Below are 25,430 nucleotides of genomic sequence, written 5' to 3'. Positions count from 1 at the left end.
TGGGCTTTGGGTCTGTCCGATGACACTATCTTCATTCCCAGTGAGAAGGCAAGAGAGTGTGCTAGGTACAAGCCAAGTTTGGGGATAAAATGAAGCTGGACTGAATTCTGATTCTGTCTCTCACTGAAGCTGCATAGCTTTGAGAATGGTAAACTTGTTGAATGTTGGCTTCTATCTCTCTAGCAAGGAAATGATAATAGTTCCTGCTTCCTGGGGATGAGACAAAGTTAAATGAGATGAAACACATAGGCATTTATCATCATATCCAGTGCTGAAAGACTTTTCAATAAATGATTCCTTGTTCCTATGTCTCTGTACATTTGTCCATGGGAAGATGGCCAAAGGTCTTTGTTGATCTCTTTCATTTTCTCAGAGTTCTCCATTGGTTCCATTCTGGAGACCCATTCTGGAGTTGGGGGTCAATACTAAGTCCATCACTGATTTTGTTGACTTTGGTTGGAATCCTTCACTGTGCTCAATGAAAAAACTCATTCTTCTTTCTAGTCATTGATTATCAGCTGATGGAAACCTAATATTGCTATTATTTGGAAGGCTGTCTCCTTAGAAAAGGAAGAAAGTGAACCCAAGTTACCCAACATGAATCATTGCTTAATTCTAGGACTGGTTGCCCTCAAACACCAATTTTCATTTGAGAGTCCTTTCCCCTGTTATTCCCCATCCCTAGAATCAATGTCCTACTTCTCATTCATGCTCAAGAGGTGCCGTTGCTTAGGGCTAAGAGTGTAAACTCTGGGTCCTTGTGAACTGAAAAGTTTCTGATAGTCTCTATGCCTCAGTTCTTTCATGAACCCTGGAGATAGTGCCACCACCAATTACACTGGGTTAAATTAATTAATGCTAGAAGACATCTATCCTGGAGAAGATTCAATGACAACTGCTAGTATTCTCCTTCTTTATCTCTCCTCTGATCTTCATCCTCATTGTCATCATTAGCATCATCACCAAGGCCAAGTGCAGTTCTCAAGGCAAAGGTGCTTCACTTTAGCTTTCTTCTCTCTTCTTACCCAGGCCACAGGAAAGGATTCTCAGTGGTGAAGATTTTCCCTACTCCATCTCCAATTTTTCTTTTTCCCAGCTTTCAGTTCTAGGGGTATACCTGTTCTTCAGTGCCAGCCCCAGAGACAAAAGTCAGTTGGGATGCATTTCAGGATGTTAGTGCCAGTTTAACAGAGCAGTATTTCATTACAGCTACTAAAAGGGACTTTGAGAGTCTCAGAGACCTGGATTTGTGTATTGGTTACCCCACTTTCTGGGTGTCTGACTATGGCAAGGTATGTCACCCCCTCAGAGCCTTAGTTTTCTGATCTGTGAAGTGAGGATCCCATCCACCTCCTGGATTTTGGGAGGTTTAAGTGAGATCATGTGTGTGGAGTTCCCATTATAGGCCTGAGTTAGTAAATAATCCATCTTCTCTTTACTGAGCCAGCACTCTTCTTCAGCACACATTCTACTCCACCCAGTGTCCATTGTAAGCTGCTGTTCGTGATGGGGAAATGGTACAGATCATGGAATCCTGTCTTCATGTGTTCTTTGGTTTTTGTCTTAGGAAAAGCACCTCATTTCTTGCGACTCCAAAATGTTGAGGTGAACGTGGGACAGAACGCCACGTTTCAGTGCATTGCTGGCGGGAAGTGGTCACAGCATGACAAACTTTGGCTCCAGGTAAGAATTGAGAAGCCCCTGCTCACACTAGCCCATCCATCATAAGGCAAGAGAGTGTGCTGGGATGAAGGGTTGATGGGTAAGGGGAAGGAATATTTTTTAGCTCCTTGGATGGCGCTCTCCATGCATGATAGTGTTAAATTGTAACTATAATCTTCTAGTCAGCATTGGTATAACTGCTTTATAGATGGAGAAACTGATGCCAAAATCTGAAAGTTTCAGAGAATTTATAACTATGACCTTCCTCAACTACTTTCTAATAAACTTTGTCTTTGAAACTCAGATTACCAGGGCTAGGGCAAACTGGATATTTTAGGTTTTGAGTATGTGACATGGTAGTAGTATCTGAACTAAAAGGTTCTTAGATATCTGGGTAAAACTAGTTCCTCTTTTCCCAGAATATGTTGCCAAAATGAACAACCTGTCTGCTCTCTGGCTAAACGAGTCCTTCACTAAAGTTCACCAGGAAAGCTTTTTAAGCTTCAATGTGTTTTTCTACAAGTTCTGTTTATTGAGGGTACCTCCCTAGCAAGATGAAGAAAGATCTCTTTGGGGAATAGAAGCAGGGATGGGACACACATTGTAATAACACTGGCATATTCCTCTCACTGCAAATACCAAGTTATGGGGCATCACAGAAGTTAGAGCTGCACCGTTCAGTGCTGGAACCACCAATGACTGTGTCTGTGACTAGTTAACATTTTTATTTATCAAATTTTACCTTTTCTTTACTTTTCTTCTTTCCCTCCTTTACTCCTTCTCTCCCTCCCTCCCTCCCTCCCTTCTTTCCTTCTCTCCTCCCTTCCCTCCTATTTTTTGACAGGATCTCACTATGTAGGCCAGCTTGGCCTCAAACTCACTATCCTCCTGAGCACTGGTATTTATGTGTACATCATCACACCTAGATTCATTGTAACATTTAAAAAATATTTTTAAATAGCTTTATTAATGTATAATTGAGATATAATATGTGAGGTATATAGTTTGCCAGGCTTGATACATATTTAAATGTGAAATTATTTCCACAATCAAAATAATGAGTATAGGCATTACCCACCAGAGAGTCCTTGTCCCTGCTTTTAATCCCTCCCTTCTGCTGCCCCCCCTCCAATGTATAATAGGTAACCACTGGCCTGCTTCCTGACACTACCTGTTAGTTTACAAGTGCTCGACTTTCATATAAATGGAGTCATGGAGAAGAATATGCTGGTCTTTCACCATAATTATTCTGAGGCTCATCTTTGGTATTGTGTGTATTGTCACTTTATTTAGTTAGTTTGTGCTGAGAAATATCCAATTCTATGGGTATGCCACAATTTATTTATCCATTTATCTGTTAACGGACATCTTTTGGGTTGTTTCTAGTTTCCTGCTGTTAAAAAGAAGAAAGTATAAACAGCAATGTGCAAATCTTTGTGTGGACATATTCTTTTAAAGAAAACCTAGTCTAGTTAAAAATGGGTGAACCATTTACATTCCCATCACCAGACTATGAAAGTTCTAATTGCCCCACATCCTCACCAGCACCCAGTATGTCCAGTCTTTTTATTTTAAATAGTTGTGTCATGGTCCTCATTGTGCTTCTGAATTTCATTTCCCTTATGACTAAGGGTGTTGAACTTGTTTTCATGTGCTCATTTGCCCGGATAACTCTATGCACACTTCGATGGAGTTCATGCCTTTACCTCTCTTTCTGCAGCCGAAAACTCCCTGAGCAGAAAATGCCCATCCAGGGACTAACAGTTCTTGCTACCTGGCAGCATGGCAGAATGAAAATGACAGTAGTGCCTGCCACTCCTTCCATGTTAATGTTATTTGCTCTTTTCATTCTAATTAGCATTAAAGTATATCTTGATCCAGGAAGCATTGTCATTTACCTATGGCATTGCCTCAGCTGGGTCATCAGAATGAGGTGAGACAATTGCAATATTTTTTGCAACTCTATTTGGGTTTTCTGATTATTTTATGATTGTTATTGATACAGTTCTGAGTTGCATGCCTAAACCCTAGGACTTTTGGCAGGAGGGTGTTACAGCAGAACATAATAGAAGTTTTGAAGAAAACAGATAGAAATTCATGGTGTGGAGTTCTTCTCCATGCTGTTTATTTATCTACTTTTCAATGCAAACTGAAGTTTATTTCACAGAATGTTTTTTCAGGTGGCTTCCAATGGGATATAAAACATGATAAGATAACATAAATGAAAGGATGGCAGGAAAAGAATACCCAGGAACCAGTAATCATGCTAAAACTGCCACTGTGCTTCTGCACACCTGCTGCTTGCTAGTGGGTCACAAGTGGAGCCCCCAGCACCATGGTCGCCAATGGAATAAAGCAAGCTTGTCAGATATGCAGTTCACAATGTCTGCGAGATAAACACAGCCAGTTGCTCAGGAAATTCTAACTGCGTTCACACAGAGGCCAGACAGGAATTGTTCCCAGGAGTCTTCATAAAGAAAACACTGTGTGATGCAATGAACATCGTCCCTAACACAGTCTTATTGAGGGCACACGAGTGGGTTTCCTAGGCCTGTTACACATAATAACGCTCTGTGTAAAAGAAATCTGGGGAGGTGGAAGGAGAGGGAAGGGATGGTAGAAAACAGGTATGGAAAAGGATCCTGGCTTTCTGCTCATCCGTCTCTATCCTGGAATGTTTTAAACTTATCTTGTACATGAATAGATCCCGTAACTATTTCCCAAAGGGAATCTTCCTAAATATCGTCTCCCTCATCCATATCTCAGAGAATATTGGGGAGGAGACCTGGTATACCATGTACTCTGGCAAATTATTGCATGGCTAGTGAAAGCCAGGCTCATATGCAATGACGTGGTTAGAACTTGGTTGACTAGTTGGTACCCACATACACACAGAGAGAAAGAGAGAGAGAGAGAGAGATTATGAAGAACTGACACATGTGACTATGGAGGCTGAGATGTTCCCCAGACTGCCATCTGCAAGCTGGAGACTCAAGAATGCTGGTGATGTCATTTAGTCTAAGTCCAGAGGCCTGAGACCCAAGGGGCCTGATGGTGTAAATCTCAGCCCCAGGGCAAGAAGTGACCAATGTGCCAGTTCAAGCAGGCAGGTAGGAAACAAAGGGGCAAATGTGTCCTTCCTCTACTTTTCTGTTGTATTCAGACCCTTGAAAGATGGGATGATGCTGGCTGTCCACACACATTAGGATAGAATCTACTTTACTGGGTCCACTGATTTAAATGCTATTCTCATCCAGAAATAGCTTCAGAGACATACCCAGATAGATGCTCAATCTGGGCCCAGCCAAATTGACACCATGGTTAACATTCTTCTACAAAGTAGGAGGCCTCTTATCAAGATACCTGCCACCCACAAGATGGCTACAATCCTGATATGAGATAGGACAAGACTGCAGCTGTCTCATGAGGCATTCCTTTGGCTCTGATCCAACACCCAGTATTTGGTGGACTTGCCAGAGTTCTGTTCTGCATAGTAAGACTGAATGACTTAGCCTGAGAATGTCCAAAGCCAGTCAAATAGGGACATCATGGTCAAAAGAATCTCTGTAGGACATCTGAAACTGACCCAGCTTTCATAGTGCTATTTCCTGATGTAGCTTCAGGGTAAGCTGAAGAATTTCACTTAGTCAACAAAGATGGTAACTTTTTTTTTTTTTTATTCAACCAACATAAGTCAGGGGAAAAAATTGGTTTCTAGAATGGTGTATCAGTGCCCTCCTTTCTTGCAATGGTTTAGAAGCAGTTGGTGGACTCAGTTTGAAAAATATCCCTGTCACCTGTGTCCTACTAGAGATTACTTGTTTCCCTTTCTATAAAGAGGACTCTATAGCCTGCTGTTTGTTGAAGTGATTTCAAATCATAAAGTTAGGTTGAAATGGGAGGTCAGCTCACACACCTGTTTTATACCCTCCTGGAAACTTTACTGCTCTTTAGAGGATACTGTTTGCTAGTGCTGGCTTTCATGTTATAATAGTGTAAGTTCTTTAAAAGAAGCAGTGTCCAGGATTTATACAGAAATACAGGACCTAAGCCTAGAATAATTATAAAGCCCCAGGGTGAAGGGAGATAAAAAGCCAGGAAGAATTATAAATGAGCTTGCCCTGTGCTGGGATGGCTTCTTCTTAAGGTGAAGGGGATAATTCCATGGTCTGTGGTTGAAAGCTTTCATTCATAATTTGCTTATTGCTTATGTGATAAATTGGCCTGAGGACCCCAAACTTGTCAGTTTTCCAAGCAAGTGGATACTGTATATTTTAAGTGGGACATCCAGCAAGCAAAGTGGTCTATGATTTTGGGAAGACCTTTTAGGAAAAGGAAAAGCAACTAGATTTAGAGCACAACAAAGTGGGACCATACTGATAGAATTGTCAGTGCAGCACAGTAAAAATGGAGATGGTACATCCTTTCTGGGAGATAATTAGGCAGTAGATATCTAAAGCCTAAAGTGTGCATATTCTTCCAATGAGTAATTCACTTATGGCAGTTTACCTAAAGAAATGACCAGAAAAGGGGACAAAAATGTATCTGCAAGCATGTTCAGCAAAGGACTAGAAAGATCCTAATATCCACCAAGAAAGACAAATTAGGTAAATGCTGGAATGAAGTAATTAAATGTCAGATTATAGACATATTCCTAATGACATCTTCACAGTATGGAAGTGAAAAGAGTAAATTATTATACAATTAACATATTCAACACATTAAGTTTTATGAAAAATGCATATACACACAAATATGTACATATATAATGCATGCATATGTCATATATTCAGCCGTATATATCCACATATATACACTCACATGTAACACTGTAAAGCACACATCAGAATGATTACTAATTGATTCTGATGATACATCGTGAGTCCTTATTTTCTTCTTTATTGTCCATTTCATTCCAATAAAATACAGGGAAAGAACAGAAATGAATGCCATTTTAGCGGAGATAATTTTCACTTTCCCCAAGATACAGATAAGCTAATGGTGGTAGGAAGCCTTGCTGGGATTGAGAGCTCATTCCAATGGAGATGCTTGCCGCCTGCAGTGGGGACACAGGCCAGACTCCCTCAGTTTTCTCCACACCTCCGTCATTGCCATCAGGCACACTTCATTCTGGAGGGTGTTTAGAACATTCCTTGTGTGTCCTGTCTTATCACAGCGCATGGAGGCTTCGTCCTCCAGCTTCTCAGGGACCCCAGTACAGGCCCTGTCAGTCCACCATGAAACTGACCTCCAGGCCTGTCTACAAAGGGTGCGCTCCAGTGGGGAGCAGAGTCTCAGAAATGAGGCCATGTGTCCAAACGTTCTGCATAGATCTCAGCAGGGGCTGAGTATGTGTTGAGACAAACCACAGGCACTGGAGGGGGAACAGACTGGAATCTGGCAGGAAAAGCCTCCTGCCCCTGGGGCCCAGCGTCCTCACATCAGCTGCACCTGGCTAATGAGATCAGGAGGCAAGTCAGTCCTTGCTTTGGCGATTCTTCCAGTAAACTGGTTTCCTTGTTCCTGCAGGGAACCTCTCTATCTCCTGCCTGCACTGAATCTGGATCCCTTTAGTGGGGATTCTGTGTGGTGGCTATACCAGAGCTAAACAATGATGATCAAGTAATGGAGTATTCGTATCAGCTGACACTTATTGAGTGCTGACACATAAAAGGCATTTAATTCTAATGGCCAGTCCTTCAGAGAACAGCAGACGAGGAAGTTGAGCCTTTGAGGGGAAATGACATCCTCAGATGTAAAATAATATACACTCATTGCACAATGGTAAAGTTGAAAAATTGTTAGTCCACTTTTTGTGAGGAACTGTCTGTACTTGATTTTCAGTATTTTATGATGCTGTTTCCTCCATGAAAAATCTTTCTGCCCTGTTGGGTCTCTGAAACCATGTGTCAACAACTATGAAGGGTCTGAGTCTGTACTTGATTGCAGGCTGACAAGGTAGCCTTTCACAGTTTCATAGATACTGGCAGAAGATATGAGACTCCTGGGTCAGAGACAAAGGATTTGCTATTGACCACATAGAAGGCAGGGTGAACTTGTTTGCCTCTGCTTCCTTGTCCCTCATGGGGTTCAGGTGTGTGAGGGAAACACAGGTAGACGTTTGCACACAGTATGTCTATGTCATAGCTGACATAGGAAACTACAATTTAATATTTTTATTAATTAACTTTCTTGAGATACAATTTACAAACCATAAAACTTGGCAAGTTCAATGGTTTTTGTGTTTTTATAGAGTTGTAACACCATTATCACATGTTCTATCTTCTCTGATACTTTTCACCTGAAAGTAACCCTGCATCATAAACAGCTTCAGGCTGGAGTGTAAGCCCAGTGGTAGAGTATTTGCCTAGCATGGGCTGAGGCCCTGGGTTTTAAATCCAGCACTGCAAAAAAACAAACCAAAACCATATCCTTTACAGCAACCCTAGAGATGAAAAAAATCCACCTGACTTTACGTCTACATCTTATGCATGGGCTTCCTCTTCCCCCATCCTGTACAGCTCAGCTCTGAGGACCCTAACCAACTCTGACTTAGAAATTTCCCTACACACTTTTCTTCTTTTATGCTTTTTTTCCCCTGTATCCTCTCTAAGCCTGTGGTCAGGGCCCTGCAGTTCAGGCTTTGGCCCAGCTCATCCTGGCCCCATGTTCTGCCAGGAGCTGGGAGAGAGTGGAGAGCAAGCAGAGCTGCTTCTTGACCTTATGGAGTTCATCTTCCGGTGGCAAAGACAGACAATGAGCATCTAACAGCATAGTGAACTATCTCATCACAATGGGAGAAAGGTGCCAGGGGAAAAGGAAGGGTCTGGGGAGGCAGGGTAGGAAAAGAAGGGAGGATTACGTGAACTGAGCAGCACTCTCAGGAAGTGACCCTGATGTGGGAAGTGAAGCTGTCACTCAGATAGATGCACACCTGTGCAGGCCCTCCCCACCGATCATACTCTTTGCTCTCGGCTTACGGCTCCCTGTAGAACTTGTGCCAGGCTGACTCTGTGCCCTCCAGATTCTGTAGGAGCTCTGAGTCCAGGATTCAGTTCAAAATGAGCTGTCCACCCACCACACATGCATAGGGTCCTTAGAAGGGTTTCAGCATAGCTAATCAAAAATGATTTATGTCTACTTCTATTTCTTTTAATTTTTAATAAAGAATAATCAAAAGCTGTTCTTAAGAGGCTGCCAAAAAAGGTACAAATGTGCTCTTAAGAGGATAAATGGGTGAGATTTTAGCAAGTTTCCAAATGTCATGCCATTGAAACAGTAGAAGTGAAGGGAATATTCATTACAAATGAATTGTAGGAATTTTACCAAAATATTTTCTGGCCAGGAGATTCCTGAAGCAATCAGAACAAGTTTCAGCTGGAAATTCTGGGCCTGATTATCTATCTATTTATTTATTTACTTATTTTTTGTTGCCAGAAACTCAAACCAGCACACCAGTGGCTTCCTGGACCCTGTATTGGAATATTTCCTATAAAGCAGTCATTCTGTCTGGTGTGTGAAACCAGAATCAGTTTCGTTTTATTAAAGACAGTAATGTCCTCACTTCTGCCAATTACAAATCAATTGCAAGGCTTCCTGCTCCCTCTGAAATAATGACAGCCATTTTTGCAGGCTGTATCTTATCTCTTTGTAAAAGGAATAATGTCCTGACATGAGAGGAACGTGGATAGGGAATTGCAGAATGGTGAGGCCATTATTGATACCTTGATAGATGATCCGGGAGTAAGAAAACAGCCAGCGCTCCATGTGTTAGGCACATCTCTTGTTTTCCTCTCTAGTTGGTTCCCAAAGATAGAGAGGTCCTGCCTGTGGGTGGAAAACCGCACATTTGCCAGGGGCAGGAATATTAAAATATAGGTATTCGCAGGCCCTGTTCTTCCACGAAGTACGTGCTCTCAAGCCAAGCTTACTTAACTATGTAAAACGAGATGCACCTAGAGAAGGTAGAATTTTAGTTAGTTTTTAAATAGAGGAACAAGCAAATGAAAGAGGGGAAAGGAAAAAAAAAGAGATTACAGAGGCAACTGTTGCCATGATGAGAGAGACATGGGCAAAAATGGGATTCAGCAGAAGTACTGATTATGCTAGAAAATGCCTTTGTTCAGTTCGGAGCATGTGTCCTATTTCTGGCTGGACAAATTGGATCAAAGTTCCCCTTTTGGGCAACTGTACCTCTATGGTAGAGACAGAGCCTCTGGGCAAAGAGAAACGGAAGCTTCCTTCCGCGGGGGTCAGTCATCCCTAGGTCAGGACTTGTGGCTTTGCCACAGAGCACAGGCCGTGTTTGGGTGCTACAACCCTTCTCCTATGGCTGGGCACTCATTGACCAATTGCTCTACCTTAGTAAGCAGCCATAGATTTAAGGAATTTCTCCATTCAAGCGTGCTGTGGTACAAGTTGGCCCCTAGCTTTCCCTTGAGGGAGGGAAGATGACATTAACCTTCACAATTTTGAAGCCCAGGTCAAAGTTGACTCAGGAGCAGAACAGGACCTGCCTGGAACTGAGAGGGGGAGGGTGGGCAAGGGTGGGGGAGGGGGACAGGGTAGAGAAATGACCCAAACGATGTATGCACATGTGAATAAATGAATAATTTTTTAAAAAGTTGGCCCAGGAAACTATTAGAAATGCAAACTATCCAGCCTCACCCCATGCCTCCTGAGTCACCATTTAGGTGATTCTCAAATTTGAGAGCTACCGTTCTAGACTGATGGAGGTGGGTTCAGAAAATGTCACCCACCCTGTTAGACTATCAAATATATAATATATTATAAGGATGTATTGGTTGAGAGTGTAAGAAAGAGTGTCCTTTCTTACTTATGAACTTCTGAAAGGTTTCCAGAAAACTAGGCAAAGGGACTTCCATTACAGCATTTCCTCCCATGGAGCAGTCATTTTCTCCAAGTGGGCATGACATGGTCTTCAAACAAACAAAGGAAGTTTCTGGAACACTGCATGCTGTACCCTACCTTCACAGAGCCATGAATGTGGCTGTGCACGGTAATACATCGTACAGCACACTCTAGAATCGGATCACCTGGGTCCAAATCCTCACTCAGCAGTCAAGTGAGACTGTGCTAGTCCAAGTAAGGCCCATGGACCCACAGCTTTGCCGATCCTTGGAAACCTGTTAGAAATGAAGAATTTCAGGCCCTCCCACTGAACCACTGAGTCACAATCTGCATTTTTAACAAGATCTCCAGCTGATTTGTAGGCAGTACTTGAAATAGTAGTCTAAGTCATTGCTTGACCTCTCTCTCTCTCTGCTCTATTTCCTCACTTGGTTAAATAGAAATATGTATAATATGTGTTATAGATTGTACATATATGTATATACAATGTGTCTATACATACATGCAAATCTATCTATCTATCTATCTATCTATCTATCTATCCATCTATCTATCATCTGGAGGGGTTTTGAATAGGATCTTGCTCTGTAGTCCAGGCTAACCTCAAACTCAAGATTCTTCTACTTGAGTGCTGGCATTACAGGTGTGTACCACCATGCCCAGCTTAAATAGGACTATTAATAGGACCTATCTCATATTTTATCAGGCACCAGAATTTGTTATAACAAAAGTGGCCTGGCTCCACCCCCAAAGTTCCTGATTGAAAAGGTATAAGGTAGGGTTGGAGAGCTCACATTTGTAATTCACTTTGGTTCACTGTGGGTGCTAATGCAGCCAGTCTGGGGCACATGGTTTGAGGACCAGGGATCTAGGCTATTCTAGGAGCGTTGCTCTTTCCACACCCACCCTCTTTTCCTCCATGAAGTGTGCTATGTTTTTGTTTTCCTCTTTTTGCTGTTTTGTTGGAATCTTTACCCAGCCTATAAATTCCTCTGGGCAGAAATTATACCTTCCACACTCCACACTCTCTCATTTTCTGTTTTGTAAAATAATGAGTACATTTCCACTGTGATTAATAATAGAACAGGGAAAGAGGAGAAAACTCAGACTATCAACACCCATAAACAACACCTACAAACAGATATAAGCCCTGGAATTCTCTTAAAAATGTATGTTTCTAACAAGTTCCCCAATGCTGCTGATGTGGCTCGTCCAGAGACGACCTTTGAGAAGAACTTGTATAGGGATTTCAAGAGGATTAGATACTCTCCATCTTCTAAACCAGAGAGCACAATGCCATGCACAAAGTGGTCCTCATAAATGCTAGTTAGTTTGATTTTTAGTTAATAAATGCTCAGACAGATCGTAAGTTGAACAAAATATTTCTCTGGCTCAGTCATGCAGCAGTTTATTCCTATTGATATACCCTGGTGATTCACAGGAAGCGATGCCTTATTGTACAGCCACCTGAGCTTTCAGCTGTGGTCAGTTCCCAGCTACATTTACAAAAACAAAATCCCAGACTCAGAAGCAAAGTAGCAGCAAATTTCAAGGCAGTGTGCTTGCTGGATTTCAGGAGATACCACATATAATTTACTGCAGGAGAAAGCCAGATAGAATGGGTACTATTATTGTCCCTGATCTCCTTTACAAATTTGTGTCCCTAGCCCCCAAACACTGTAGCTGCCTAAGGCTCACAGCTCCTCTAGGGAACCACCCTTGGTCAAATGAGAAGTGTCCTCCTATTTCCTATGAGCCATCACTCATGGCTGAGCGCCATGGCAGTACAAGTGCTGGCCTCTTGGCCATAAGGTGGGATTGAGTCAATGGACTACTGATACTCTGGGGCTCTCCCTGGGATCAGGTTGAAGCTTGACTCCAATGTTGACCATATTCTTGCTCAGCCCCTTTCCTCATCCTATCCATCACTCCCTTTCCCCTGTGAGCTCTTGATGAAGCACTCCTTATCCATGCCCACTGGGAAGTACATTTATGTGACTCAGAATCAGAAGGACAAGATAATGTTTCTGCTTTAGAACAACAGACATGCAGGTTTGAAAAGCTTACCACAAAAGGAAAATAAGTGTGCCCTGAGACTTCAGAGGAAGGATATACTTATGTTTGAAAAATCTTGTATGGGGTTGGGAAGAAAATGGCTAGCAAGCCAGAGTGGTAGATTAAGGCCAAATCTGACAGCATCTTTCCCAGCTTCCATATGCACTCAGCCACGCCCTGCTTCTCCTTGACTTTTCCTCGGCCTTTGACTTCCCCTCAAAGTTCTGCTTCCCATTCCTAATATCTCTGTATTACATGATACCCAATGTCTTGCATGGGAAACTTAATTTTTCCTTCAGTGCTGGGGATTGAACGGAGGGCCTTGTGCATATTAGGCAAGCACTCTACCACTGAGGCAAGTGCTCTTCCTTCGTTGGAAATCTTTACTCTCCATCCCATCTTTAAGTTGCAATGTTCTTTAGACTCCAGGCATCCCTTACAGCCGGCTCCACAACTCCCAGTGTCTGCCCACATCTGCTCAGGTGCCTGTGAACCTGGATTTCTGAGTCTGCCTGTTTAACCAAACTCCCCCTTATTTTCTCCCTTTGTACTTTGTCTTCTCCTGTTATCTGGAGGTAAGACAGAGGCTGAGACCTGCCCTACTTCATCTTTTCTCCCTATGACCATAGCATTCAGACATCTGAGCCTCTCACTATCTGAGGTCTATGCTCTTGCCTTGTAGTATCCCCCTGATTTCTGTTTTTGGGTTCCCAGGTTCCTGCTCATCTGTCTTGACCTTCAGCACCTTCCCTGCCTTGTCTTAAGCAGTTGTACTCAAAGGCTACTCCCATCTGTGCTCATCTTTCTGGACTTACCCTCCATTTCTCCTTGCCCGTATCCATCACTGCACTATTTCTATCCTGTCTCTGGGCTCTCTTGCTTGTCCCTGTCCTGCTGTTGCTTGCTCCCAATATGACATGTGTGATTATCAAAAGGACTATTTTTCCAGAGATTTTATAAGACAACCTGCAATTTCCTATCCTTCCATGGGAGAAAGCCTCTTGGTTCAGGAGCTGAAGAGAAAAATGTGAATCATTGTGTGTGGGGGGATGCACTTAATCGTCTTTGGTTCTGCCAGGATTTGACATTGTTAAGAGGATAAGTAAAGAACACTGGAAGCAACATCAAAATAAAATTTAAACTAAATGTGAACAATGAATATTTTACACCAGCCCTCTTCTCCTTGTATTAGTTTCTTATTTCTACTGTAATAAATTCTGCAAACCTAACAGCTTAACACAAAAGAAATTTATTTCCTTATAGCTGTAGAGATGAGAAGTCAGAAATGAGTTTCAGTAGGCTAACATCAAGGTGTTCCATCTAGAAGGTTCTGGGAGAATCCATTCCTTTACCTTTTTCCAGTTGCTGGAGGCTGCCTGTATTCTTTGGCTCTTGGTCTTTCCTCTGACTTCAAGCTGGCACTTGCACCTGTCCTTCTGTACTACAGCCTCTTTCTCCTGAGTCTCATTGTCTTGTCTCCTGTCACACATGAGGACCGTTGTGATTAAGCCCAGGTGAATAATCCAAAGTCACCTCCCATTCTCAAGGTCTTTAACTGAATCACATCTTCAAAACTCTTTTGCATGTGAAAAAAACATATTCACAGGTTGTGGGGATTAGGATGTGGGCGACTTTGAGGGGCTCTTACCACATTTTTTTCTTTGCTGATTTCATGGTTAATTTGGAATGTGGCTTCATTTTACCCGCCTTCTCATTTATTCCTCACAATGACTTCTTCAAGTGGGAATCACTACCAAATTCATTGTATGAGGAAACTGAAGGTTAAAGAAAAGGAATTTTCTGCTGAAGGTTATGCAAAATGGGCTTTTGCCTTTCCTTTTTTTTTTTTATTCGAAGTTCCTATCCTCTCTTTCCCTAGCTCCATCTCTGTCCTCTTATAAGAACCTTGATAATTGAAGCCTCCTGGGAGCTTACCTGGGACCACTGGTGGACCCATTACCCCCAGGGGAGGTCATCTTGCACTTGGAAAAAACTGCAGAAGAGAAGTTGTACACTCGATGGGTTTAACGTTTTGTACATTTGTACAGTCTAGATTCTATATGTTCCTTAATTCTTAAGTCAGTATGTTTTTGAACCTCAATTATTTGGGTTTGTATAAATCTTATCAAGTAGATGGTTGGTCATTTCAACCTGAAGACTTAATTCTTAATTTGATCCAGAAAGAGACCGATTTTATCTTGGAATATATTTTCCTTCTGTTCATCCTGCTCTCTGCCTTCAGAGCATCCATTCTTTCTGTGCTAAGTACTTGTCTCTTTTCTTTATCCATTTGTCCCACTCTGATTCCTTTTGTCATTTCTGTTTTTGTTCCCTGTGCTGCTCTTAAATTTTTTTATATATAGGTTAATAATATGAGGGAATTTCATTGTGATAATTCTATACATGCATACAGTGTACTGTGAACAAGCCTACCACCTCCATTACATTTTCACTCACCCTCCTGCCTCCTCCCCCTTTTTCACAGTGTTTGGTGGGTTTTATTAATGTAGCATACTTCTGCATCTTCACCCAGCAGTATCCTTTCCTTTCCCTTCCCCCACATCCATTCTTGCCCGCATCATCATCATCATCATTTTAGGTCTAGGTCCTTAGGTTATTTTCTAAAGCCTGTACTCCAGTTTCTCAATGCTGATTTTGTTCTTGACCTCCAACACCACAGCAAATTTTGCACATGACATTGCTTGTTTTCTACATTTCTCCCCTGGCTCATCCAGGTTTATTCTCTTTCTTAGGATTTTCCTTATCCACTTACCTCTTAGTTCATGTTTTGTGGACCCCATGTATTGTTGACATTACACTCATTCTCTCCTTTTTTTTCTGGCAGTGCTGAGGGTTTAAACTCGGGGCTTTCGCTGGTTACGTTGGAGTTGGGTACCTCTTTTTGCCCTGGCCAACCTGGACCAGGTTTTTTGTGCTTCCTGCTAGTACTGGGATGACAGCCAGCACCACCATGCCCAGTTATTGACTAAGATGGGATCTCACTGACTTTTTTTGCCTGGGTTGGCCTCAAACCATGATCCTTCCAATCTCAGCCTCTAAAGTAGATAGGATTGCAACTGGCACCAGGCTCAGTCTCTCCTTTTTTAATCTGTCAGATTTCTTGACTGCTCAAGTTTGGATGTCTGGGCTGATTGATTGGGTCATAGTATGCCTTACACAGAATTTCTAACTTCACTTCCCCATTTCTCTTTCCCCCCTCATCTAAAAAATCTGGGAGCAAAATGGGTGGATGATGGTGCTACACCTCCTGCTCACATTGTCTCACATTTGGAAATGAGGTGCATGAGGAGGAGTGTGCTGGGACAATAGTTGGTCCTATATCAGAGCGATACACATGTGGTCTTAAGGGCAGGCTCTGAAGCCAGCTGCCCTGCATTCAAATCCCATCTCTGCAGCTACCAAGCTGGACAACCTTGGGCAGGTGACCTCACTTCTCTGAGCTTCAGCTTCCTTACATACATGATAGAGATTGGAAGTGTGCCTGCTTTAGGAGTTTTCAGAGGAGTAAATGAAAAGGCATATAAAATACATATCAACAATAATAGTGCATCCTCAATATGAGCTTTAAAAAGAAAGACAGGGGAGAGTGCTCATGTTATAAGTAAATCAGGTTGGGGACTGGTCACCTAAAGCACTTATTTATCTCACTTACCACAGTGACCCTGCTGTGCCTTTCTCAGAACAGGGAAAATGGGCTCCTTTTGCATGTCATCCATTCTACCTCTCATTTTCTCCAAATTGGAGTGCTTTTCTGGTGTTTGCCTGCATCTCCTATATTTCTTCCTTGCACTATTGTGAACAAGGAAGTTGTCCAGAGTGTCTGGTAGCTTCTTGTACTTGGGTCTAAGTTGGACTGTCTCTCACAGAGATGTACCACAGCACAAAGCAGGTGGTTGACAGTTCAGCCCTAATGAGCTCCCCCTACATTTTTATTCTAGTCATATTGGCACGGGAGAGGGTTATGGCTGTCTCTTCTACTGTCATGGCTTTTTAAAAATACCATTTCCTTTATTGTTTTGAAGTACAAAGGTGATACATATTTGAGGCAGAAAGTCTAGAGTATGTTAAAAAGTGAAAAGAAGGAAAATGACTCTTAAAATCTTTTAGCTAGTCTGGAACAGGTCTTTGTCAACTGCCCTCCAATGGTGGCTTTAGTTACTTCATGTTTCCTGCCTTTGAGTTCACTGCCCTGGCCTGGCATTGGTGCCACCTCGTTCACTGCTGCACAGCCAAGCAGATGACTCTATCTGCTCCTGTGTCCTGGTCCTATACTCCACTAATGGATGGGGGATGGAAGGAAATGTTTGGTGCCCATGGTGAGACTGTTTAACTTGTGGAAGAAACAATGAAGATCACCTCCTGAAAGACTCCAGACATGAGGAGTATAAGTCACAAGGTTTCCCTAAATCCAATCAGGACAATTACAACACTCTATTTCACTTTGAGAGGAAAACATAAAGCAGGCAATCGGAATAAGATCCTAGGAAAGATATTGTTTGACTTGAACTTGGAAAGCCTGAATCAGGGACTTATTTGCTTTGCTATTTATCTAACCTCTTTGACATTTGAGTTCTTCTGAGAAGAGCAGCAGTAATACACATCTCAAACAAGGATGTGAAGATTAGAAGAGAGAATTATACAAAAATAGCCAGCTTGGGCCCTGGCACACACTAGGTGCTTATAAATACTCAAACTGCACCCGCATGCATGTGCCTTACTACTTATCCTAATTTGCCACTGCAAAAGTGTCTTACTCTAACTCAGAATATCACACCTAAAACTCAGGATGCTAAAGACAAAACCTATAGGCATTCACCTTGATTCTATGAAAGTCTACCAAGTCGGTTTTGGAAATGAATAGAGCAAAGTACTGTCCTGAAGTGGGGAACATTCATAGGCAAAGCCGTTTGGAAAGTTTGCATTATATGGAAGGCATGAGTGCCTTTCAGGTGGTGGTATAATAGTCATGGGAACTTACCAGAGAGGGTGGTGAGTTGTGTGTGGGTTTTAAGGGATGGGATGTTCCTTGGGACATGGACATTCCAGGCAGAGCAAAGAGCACATGACAGAGGAGAGGTGCTGAGAAGCCCCCTCCCTACCCATGGTGGCAGCCTGATGCAGGTGGGGCTCAGAGCCTGTGAGTGGGAGAATCCCAGGTCACCAACTGTGGGGCTGAAAACCAGGCTGTCCACACGGATTGGGTTTAATCTACCTAAACACAGCATCCAGGTATGGATGAAGGAAAATGGGAGGAAGGAGAGTTAAGGGCTGTAGCCAACTCCAAATGCAGGCCGAGCAAGAAGCCAGGGCAATCAGAAGGAGCTTTTGACTGGTCTTCTTCCTACCAGGCATCCCTCCTCTTGAATCAGCCCTTTAGCCAACTTTATTCTTTTTTTTTTTTTTTTTTTTTTTTTTTCATGACATTGTTTTTTTTTTTTTTTGAAGGAATTTTTTTTTTTTATTTTGTTTTTTTTTTTTTTTTTCATTTTTCTTTTATTATTCATATGTGCATACAAGGCTTGGTTCATTTCTCCCCCCTGCCCCCACCCCCTCCCTTACCACCCAATCCACCCCCTCCCGCTCCCCCCCTCAATACCCAGCAGAAACTATTTTGCCCTTATCTCTAATTTTGTTGTAGAGAGAGTATAAGCAATAATAGGAAGGAACAAGGGGTTTTGCTGGTTGAGATAAGGATAGCTATACAGGGCATTGACTCACATTGATTTCCTGTGTGTGGGTGTTACCTTCTAGGTTAATTCTTTTTGATCTAACCTTTTCTCTAGTTCCTGGTCCCCTTTTCCTATTGGCCTCAGTTGCTTTAAGGTATCTGTTTTAGTTTCTCTGCGTTAAGGGCAACAAATGCTAGCTAGTTTTTTAGGTGTCTTACCTATCCTCACCCCTCCCTTGTGTGCTCTCGCTTTTATCATGTGCTCATAGTCCAATCCCCTTGTTGTGTTTGCCCTTGATCTAATGTCCACATATGAGGGAGAACATACGATTTTTGGTCTTTTGAGCCAGGCTAACCTCACTCAGAATGATGTTCTCCAATTCCATCCATTTACCAGCGAATGATAACATTTCGTTCTTCTTCATGGCTGCATAAAATTCCATTGTGTATAGATACCACATTTTCTTAATCCATTCGTCAGTGCTGGGACATCTTGGCTGTTTCCATAACTTGGCTATTGTGAATAGTGCCGCAATAAACATGGATGTGCAGGTGCCTCTGGAGTAACAGTCTTTTGGGTATATCCCCAAGAGTGGTATTGCTGGATCAAATGGTAGATCGATGTCCATCTTTTTAAGTAGCCTCCAAATTTTTTTCCAGAGTGGTTGTACTAGTCTACATTCCCACCAACAGTGTAAAAGGGTTCCTTTTTCCCCACATCCTCGCCAACACCTGTTGTTGGTGGTGTTGCTGATGATGGCTATTCTAACAGGGGTGAGGTGGAACCTTAGTGTGGTTTTAATTTGCATTTCCTTTATTGCTAGAGATGGTGAGCATTTTTTCATGTGTTTTCTGGCCATTTGAATTTCTTCTTTTGAGAAAGTTCTGTTTAGTTCACATGCCCATTTCTTTATTGGTTCATTAGTTTTGGGAGAATTTAGTTTTTTAAGTTCCCTGTATATTCTGGTTATCAGTCCTTTGTCTGATGTATAATTGGCAAATATTTTCTCCCACTCTGTGGGTGTTCTCTTCAGTTTAGAGACCATTTCTTTTGATGAACAGAAGCTTTTTAGTTTTATGAGGTCCCATTTATTCTTGATCTGATGATCACTAGCAGAAAGGGCAGAAATTCTTTGTTATTATTGGTTAAGAAGTCTTGGATGCCAGGAGCATGGGCGTGTGTGTGTATGGGTGGGGGTGTCTGGAGGTTGCTCAGGAGCCTCTGATGCTATGATTTCTTCTCTTCCTTTGTCCTACAGCAATGGAATGGCAGAGACACGGCCCTTATGGTCACTCGTGTGGTCAACCACAGGTGCTTCTCAGCCACAGTCAGTGTGGCTGACACTGCCCAGCGTAGTGTCAGCAAGTACCGCTGTGTGATTCGCTCGGATGGCGGGTCTGGTGTGTCCAACTATGCAGAACTGATCGTGAAAGGTGAGTGCCACCAGTCCACACTACCACCTCTAGTGGCCAGGATACAAGGCCTCCTCTACCTTATCCAGTAGGCTTACATTACCTGGGGGAGTTGCAGAGTCTTCTCTTGTCTGTTTTCCCTGCCAAAAATTTAGTAGAGTGAGACACAAGTTTCCAATCACCACTCTCACCTCCCCAAAAAGGGAAGCTATTGTAAAATCACTCAATATTGTATAGTAATTCAAAAGTTGAGCCTCACATAAGGGATAAATATGTGAAAGCCCATGGGACATCTCTAAATTTGGTTTTATTTTGTATTTAAAGTCAGGAAGAGCAAATTCCCTTGTACTTTGGTGATGTTTCTGTGGGATTATTTGATGATTGTTTCCGAGGAAGTTTTAATTGAAAATTCAATACAATGACAATACTTGGGGAGGAATTTTGAAATAAATAATTCTATTCCTCACTGCCCTTGGGGCAATTCTTTCCAATTTTCTTGTTTTTGTTCACCTTCAGGTGTCATTTGTACACCTTCCATTAAAGTGGGCTTGTTGTTTCTATCTCTCCTTCTTTCCCGAAGCCAAATAGCCCCTCACTTTTGAAACTCTCAGTCATCTGCTATCATCCTTAATGGGTGCATTCTATTTCATTCAGTGCATTTTCCTTTTTTTCTTTATTTGAACCAGAGTCTCACCATATAGCCCAGGCTGGCCTCCGCCTCTCAAGTACTAGGATTACAGATGGGTACCTCCATGCCCGGCTGCATCTTCCTGTTTTTTTTTCTTTAAAGCCCTATTTGCAGTCATTAAAGTAACTCCAGATGTTTTTGTTTGGGTTTTTTTCTTTCCTTTGGGTGCACAAAAATTAACACCTCATGCATTTCTTCTGAGGAGAACATTTTTATTCCATTGAACCGGATTATTTCCTTAGGATAAATTCCTCAGAGGTAGAGTTGGGAAGCCAAAGGATGATGGATTTTTCTTTGAGTTGCAATATTGCTTTTGCAATAAAAAAAAAAAGGAAAATTTGTTTGACAATTTACACTAGCAACAACAGCATATGAATGTATTCGTTTTTCCAGCGTTACGTTCACCAATTAAAATTTCAATATAGCGTAATTTAGTGAATGAAATAATGAAGCTGTTCATAGGATGCCAGCTGTAGAACGATACTTGGTGTTTGAAGGGAGGAAAAAATAACATGATCAACTCTCAGAAGGCTCTGAAGTTTGTTTTCTTTGTCAAAGTATGGATTGGTGTGAAAACCTTGACCTCTTTGCTGGCCCTGTGTGGCTGGTGGCCTCCCTGGGACCAGAATGGGGATTACACACTGGGACTCTCTATTCTGGGCCATTTTGACTCCAGATGGATATTCACATGGCTGAGGATGTGTCATCGTTCAGAACTTAGCTTTAATGTTATCATGTCATATGCTCCCAGAGAGCTCCCTAAGCCCCTGTCTCGGTCACATTCTGTCACATCACCTTGTCCCTTTTACTAGGTAGCTCTTATCACACTTCACAGTGGAGTTGAGAAGCATCGACTGCTTTGTTCTAAGACTCCCACTGAGTGTAGTGCCTGACATAGGTTCTGTGTACTCTGAACCACTTGAAGTAGCCTGTGTTTGAATACTCAATCAGTCATTTCATAAGGCTCAACCCTAAAATCTTTGTGGAATAATGGATGAATGAGTGAATTATTGGCCTCCACAGGCATTCAGTTCATCACCATAATGTCACGAACACTTAAGCCAAGATCAACAAATTAGGCAATCATGAACAAAACAACTAATACAGAAAATCATCTTTAAATTCAGTTCCATGGGGTACCATTAATATATAAGAGAAGCCATCATTTTGATCGCATTAGGCTTGTTGTCTTTGCTTTTTTGGTGCTATAAGATTGATTTGTGTGACACAGTGGCCTTTGTAGGCCTTTCATGTATTTAGTGAATATGTAATTTCCTGAGCTGGAAGGTTGATTGTACCTCTTTCATGGCTGACTTCCCACTCTGGCCTGGGAGCCACATAAGAGAATGCACTGTGTTCTCTAATGTTCTCCATGGTCTTATGAGCACCTTGTACGTGCCTGGTGCAAAGTGGCTGCTGTGAGAATAGGGTGAATATGGGAGTTAGTGTTGTACTCTGAAGTTTTCATGCACAGACAAATGGGACCAGAAAATGCTTGGCTGTTCTTTCCATATGTCCATCATTCAGTGCAGGATGGGGAGGGTTGAGAGTTAGACTCCCAGACTCCCAGGGCAGAGGATGTGCAGAAGCATCACTGCCTTGATTTGAAGAGGTGGCCACTGGGACAGTGCTTCATCTTTTCTTGACTGTGTGAGCTGTGCCAGAGTTAAGGGAGTTAAAGAGAAGGGCCCAGCGCTAACTCTGACCCCAGGTGAACTTGCCAGGTCAGTCAATATGACTCAGTGGCCACCACTATTCTGAAACCCCTCACCGGAAGCCCATGCCTCTTCACTTTAAGAGGTGTTCTGGGTGGTACCCGACTCTGTCACAGCAGGCAATGGTGGGTTGGTGCTCCCTGTAATCTTTTCCCATTATATTACACCTTGATGAAATTCATCTGTATTTTTGGCATAGGATTTCACTTTTTTAGTGTCCATATTCCCCTCATTTTAATATTCAGTTGGCGATAAGCCACGAGTTTGGCTCCTTGAATGTAGGCAAGTCCCTTCACATATGTTATCTCATTTTATCTTAATTGCATCTGTGCAGGTTGTTTTTATTTCGATTCTTTTATGGGGGTTGGGGGAACAGGCACAGCCAGGATGAGAAGCAGAGTGCAGTCTTAAGGGAAGAGCTAAGGTCTGACCTGGGTGTGGCTTGTGCTATTTTGCCCACACCTGGAGGGCCTGGGGAGTGTCACCTTGATGGTCCCTGATATCACAATGTCATGAACAGTGCCAAAAGGGTGCAGATAGTAGGCAAGCAGATAAGGCTCATGGCACACACACACACACACACACACACACACACACTCCTAAAGAGCTAGCAGTAGTCCAGCAAAACAAGAAAATGAAAGACAGGAACACCTAGAAGCACAGGCAGCCAGAGGAAACCTGTCACCCTGGAGCATATGCCCAGCAACCATTTGAAGGCAGTGAAAGAACGAGAGAGCATTTGGGGAAATTGTCTTCTGAAGAATGAGTCACTTTCCCCCTAAGAGCCTTTGCCTTGGCTGAGTCACTTCAGTGTTGGCATAAGCACTTCAATGCTGAAGTATTTGCATTGTAAAAGAGTCCCAGGGAAAAATACTAATCTTTTTTTTTTCAAGGAAGGGAGAAAATCTGAAAAACAACACAAAAAGATTCTCAAGGGCCAAGCACTGTCCTGTCTGAGAGGGTGGGGCTCTGGGCCACATTTCCCCTTCTTGTGCAATGATAGATTTGCACACCATACAAATGGTGTAGGTTGAGGGGCCAGGAGCTTTCTGTGACCCTGGGGTGTCACAGAAAGAAAACAATCACTGTATGATTTTCTTCCATAGGTGTTTCCTTCCCTTGGATTCTACTCCAGAAGCAAGACAGAACTCTGGAGTTGAGATAGCCAGATTGGTAGGAATCCTGGTCCCATCCTGTCGCATCTCTCTGACATAAACCTCAACTGGCACATCCACAGACAGGGATGCAAAATTATCTCAAAAAGGGATTGTGAGGATTAAATGGGATAATAGACACAGGAGTCCTCAGAATAGTGCCTAGTATACAAACTTTAAAGTATTTGTTAAATAGCCCATGCAGGTAAGGAAGTCAATGAGATGAAGGACTCTGTGGGTAGGACAGGACACCTGACCCAGGTCTGTGGCCTTGGAGAAATCATTTAAGGCCTCTGCATATTAGGGGCTGGTGGTCTCTCCCATACCATGAGGCATAAGAAAAGGAGGGAGGAAACTTGGGAACATCTGGGCTATGGGAACTGTGCAGGTCTGAGTTATCAGGGTGCCCCGCACTGATGAGTCAGGCAAACTCAGTAGCTAGTCCTGCTGCAGTCAGCCATTTGGTCACATGGACCCTCTTCCTTCTCCTGGCGTCTTCATTCAGAACTGTAGTCATGCGTGGCTGAGAGCTCACAGGGCCCCTCAGTGCCCCAGGACGCTGGGAGTTGGTGGCCCTTGTGATGGCTTCTATGGCAAATCCTCACACTGGGCTAAATTGGGTCTCTGCCTCTTCCCACACAGGCATGCCCATTAGGCTGGCTCATGGTTATCTTGGCATGATGGAGGTCAGGGCTTTGGAATATGATTCTTAATTTGAGTGTAGGTAGAATCAAATCCTCCCCACGACACACAGACCGCAATGAAAGCAAATTGGAATTACTTAATACTGAAGAGCTGTTTATTGAGTTGTGGTGATGTAATGTTAGATTAGTCTGTAATTGAGGTTTCACTCAGCTGACAACCCAGCCCCTCATCCAGCCTGTCCCAGGCCAGTGCTTTGAGTGTACTTACTATCCTCATGCCTGCTGTTTTGAGTATCTTCCATTTCAAGGTGTTTTAGCTCAACTCAAGGACATGGATGACTTCAACCAAAATTATTCAGCTGCATCCAGTTGAAAATTTTATAACTCATAGATTTGTTATTGATTTTTAAACCAGTCCTCCAACTCCATTTAGCAGCCTACCATGTGCTCAGAGCTCTTAATGCCGTGAAAGATGTAATACTGATGCACATGGGGAGGTGTTCTGAGTGAAATATTGATGGTGTGAGTCCTCCTACAGCACCTTAGTGGGGTGAAGAGTAGGCACTGTGGATTGAAGCACACCTGAGTTTCAACCTCAGCCCTAGTTCCATGCTTGTGTGATTTCAGCTAAAGTGTGTGTTTATTTCCAGACTCAATTTCTTCATTGTGTACAATGGAATGAATATATCTAATTGGTTCTCTATGAGACAGAGAGAGAATGACAGATATGTATATGTATGTATGTACACAAACACACACACATACACATAGAGAAATTCTAGATCTTATCGATAAAGAGAGAGAGAGAGAGAGAGAGAGAGAGAGAGAGAGAGAGAGAGAGAGAGACTGATCCTATTATAAAACAAGCACCCATACAATTATGTCTGTAACTATCAGTAATCACATTTTAGGTAATGTTGCCCAAAGACAGTGTCTATTTTTCCTTGGACTGACTTACAGTGCTATCCTGTGCTGGGGAAGATTTAAATTTAGATCACCTGAAGGTTTCCTTCCCTCTTCTGAAAAAGGATTGAAGCCATCAAATCCAGCCCACTGGTTGAGGTCAGCTGCAGAAATGCTCTAGTTATATTGTATCATCTTTTCTTGTTTATTTTTGTTTCCTTTTTAAACATTTTGTTGCAGTGCTTCTTGAAGCTGGGTTAGGTTGGGCCACACTGAGTCTTCATCCTGCATCCTGGGTTTGCAGCAGTGAGTTGTCCCATTCTAGGAGCATACACTCCATGGCTGACTGCTGTCCTGACTTAACCTTTTTTGTCCGTTCACTGACCTGGTTCTGTAGTGACTTGAGTTTCCTGCCACTAGTTGAAAGCTGGTATGACTGGAGCAGCTGACTCATTCCTGTATTCATTTGCTTAATGAAGGTTTATTGAGCCCAACCAGGTGTCAGGTGCTATAAGCTCATGGTCTGGCAGGAGGATGCATGCAAAGCTGTAGTGCATGGCCTTGGGATTTGTGTCAGACATCTGCTTCTCTAGCTGACAAATCCTAACATTAACCCTCTGATGGTGGTACTGTTAA

General features: G+C 42.6%; 1 protein-coding gene across 11 annotated transcripts in view; it reads left to right on the top strand.

The window, feature by feature from the left end:
- The window catches only part of Ptprt (protein tyrosine phosphatase receptor type T), a 1,025,960-nt gene that overhangs the window by 354,399 nt on the left and 646,131 nt on the right, over positions 1–25,430 (top strand). For all 11 annotated transcript variants that reach the window (XM_074074791.1, XM_074074788.1, XM_074074793.1 and 8 more), the window contains exons 5-6: positions 1,568–1,683; positions 19,537–19,711. In XM_074074791.1, the coding sequence (XP_073930892.1) occupies positions 1,568–1,683; positions 19,537–19,711 (291 nt within the window). The remainder of the gene's footprint in view (positions 1–1,567; positions 1,684–19,536; positions 19,712–25,430) is intronic.

This window comes from Castor canadensis, chromosome 5 (genome assembly GCF_047511655.1).
Source record: "Castor canadensis chromosome 5, mCasCan1.hap1v2, whole genome shotgun sequence".
Lineage (NCBI taxonomy): Eukaryota > Metazoa > Chordata > Mammalia > Rodentia > Castoridae > Castor > Castor canadensis.
Note: the sequence above shows the minus strand (reverse complement) of the source record. Positions and strands in the feature narration are given on the sequence as shown.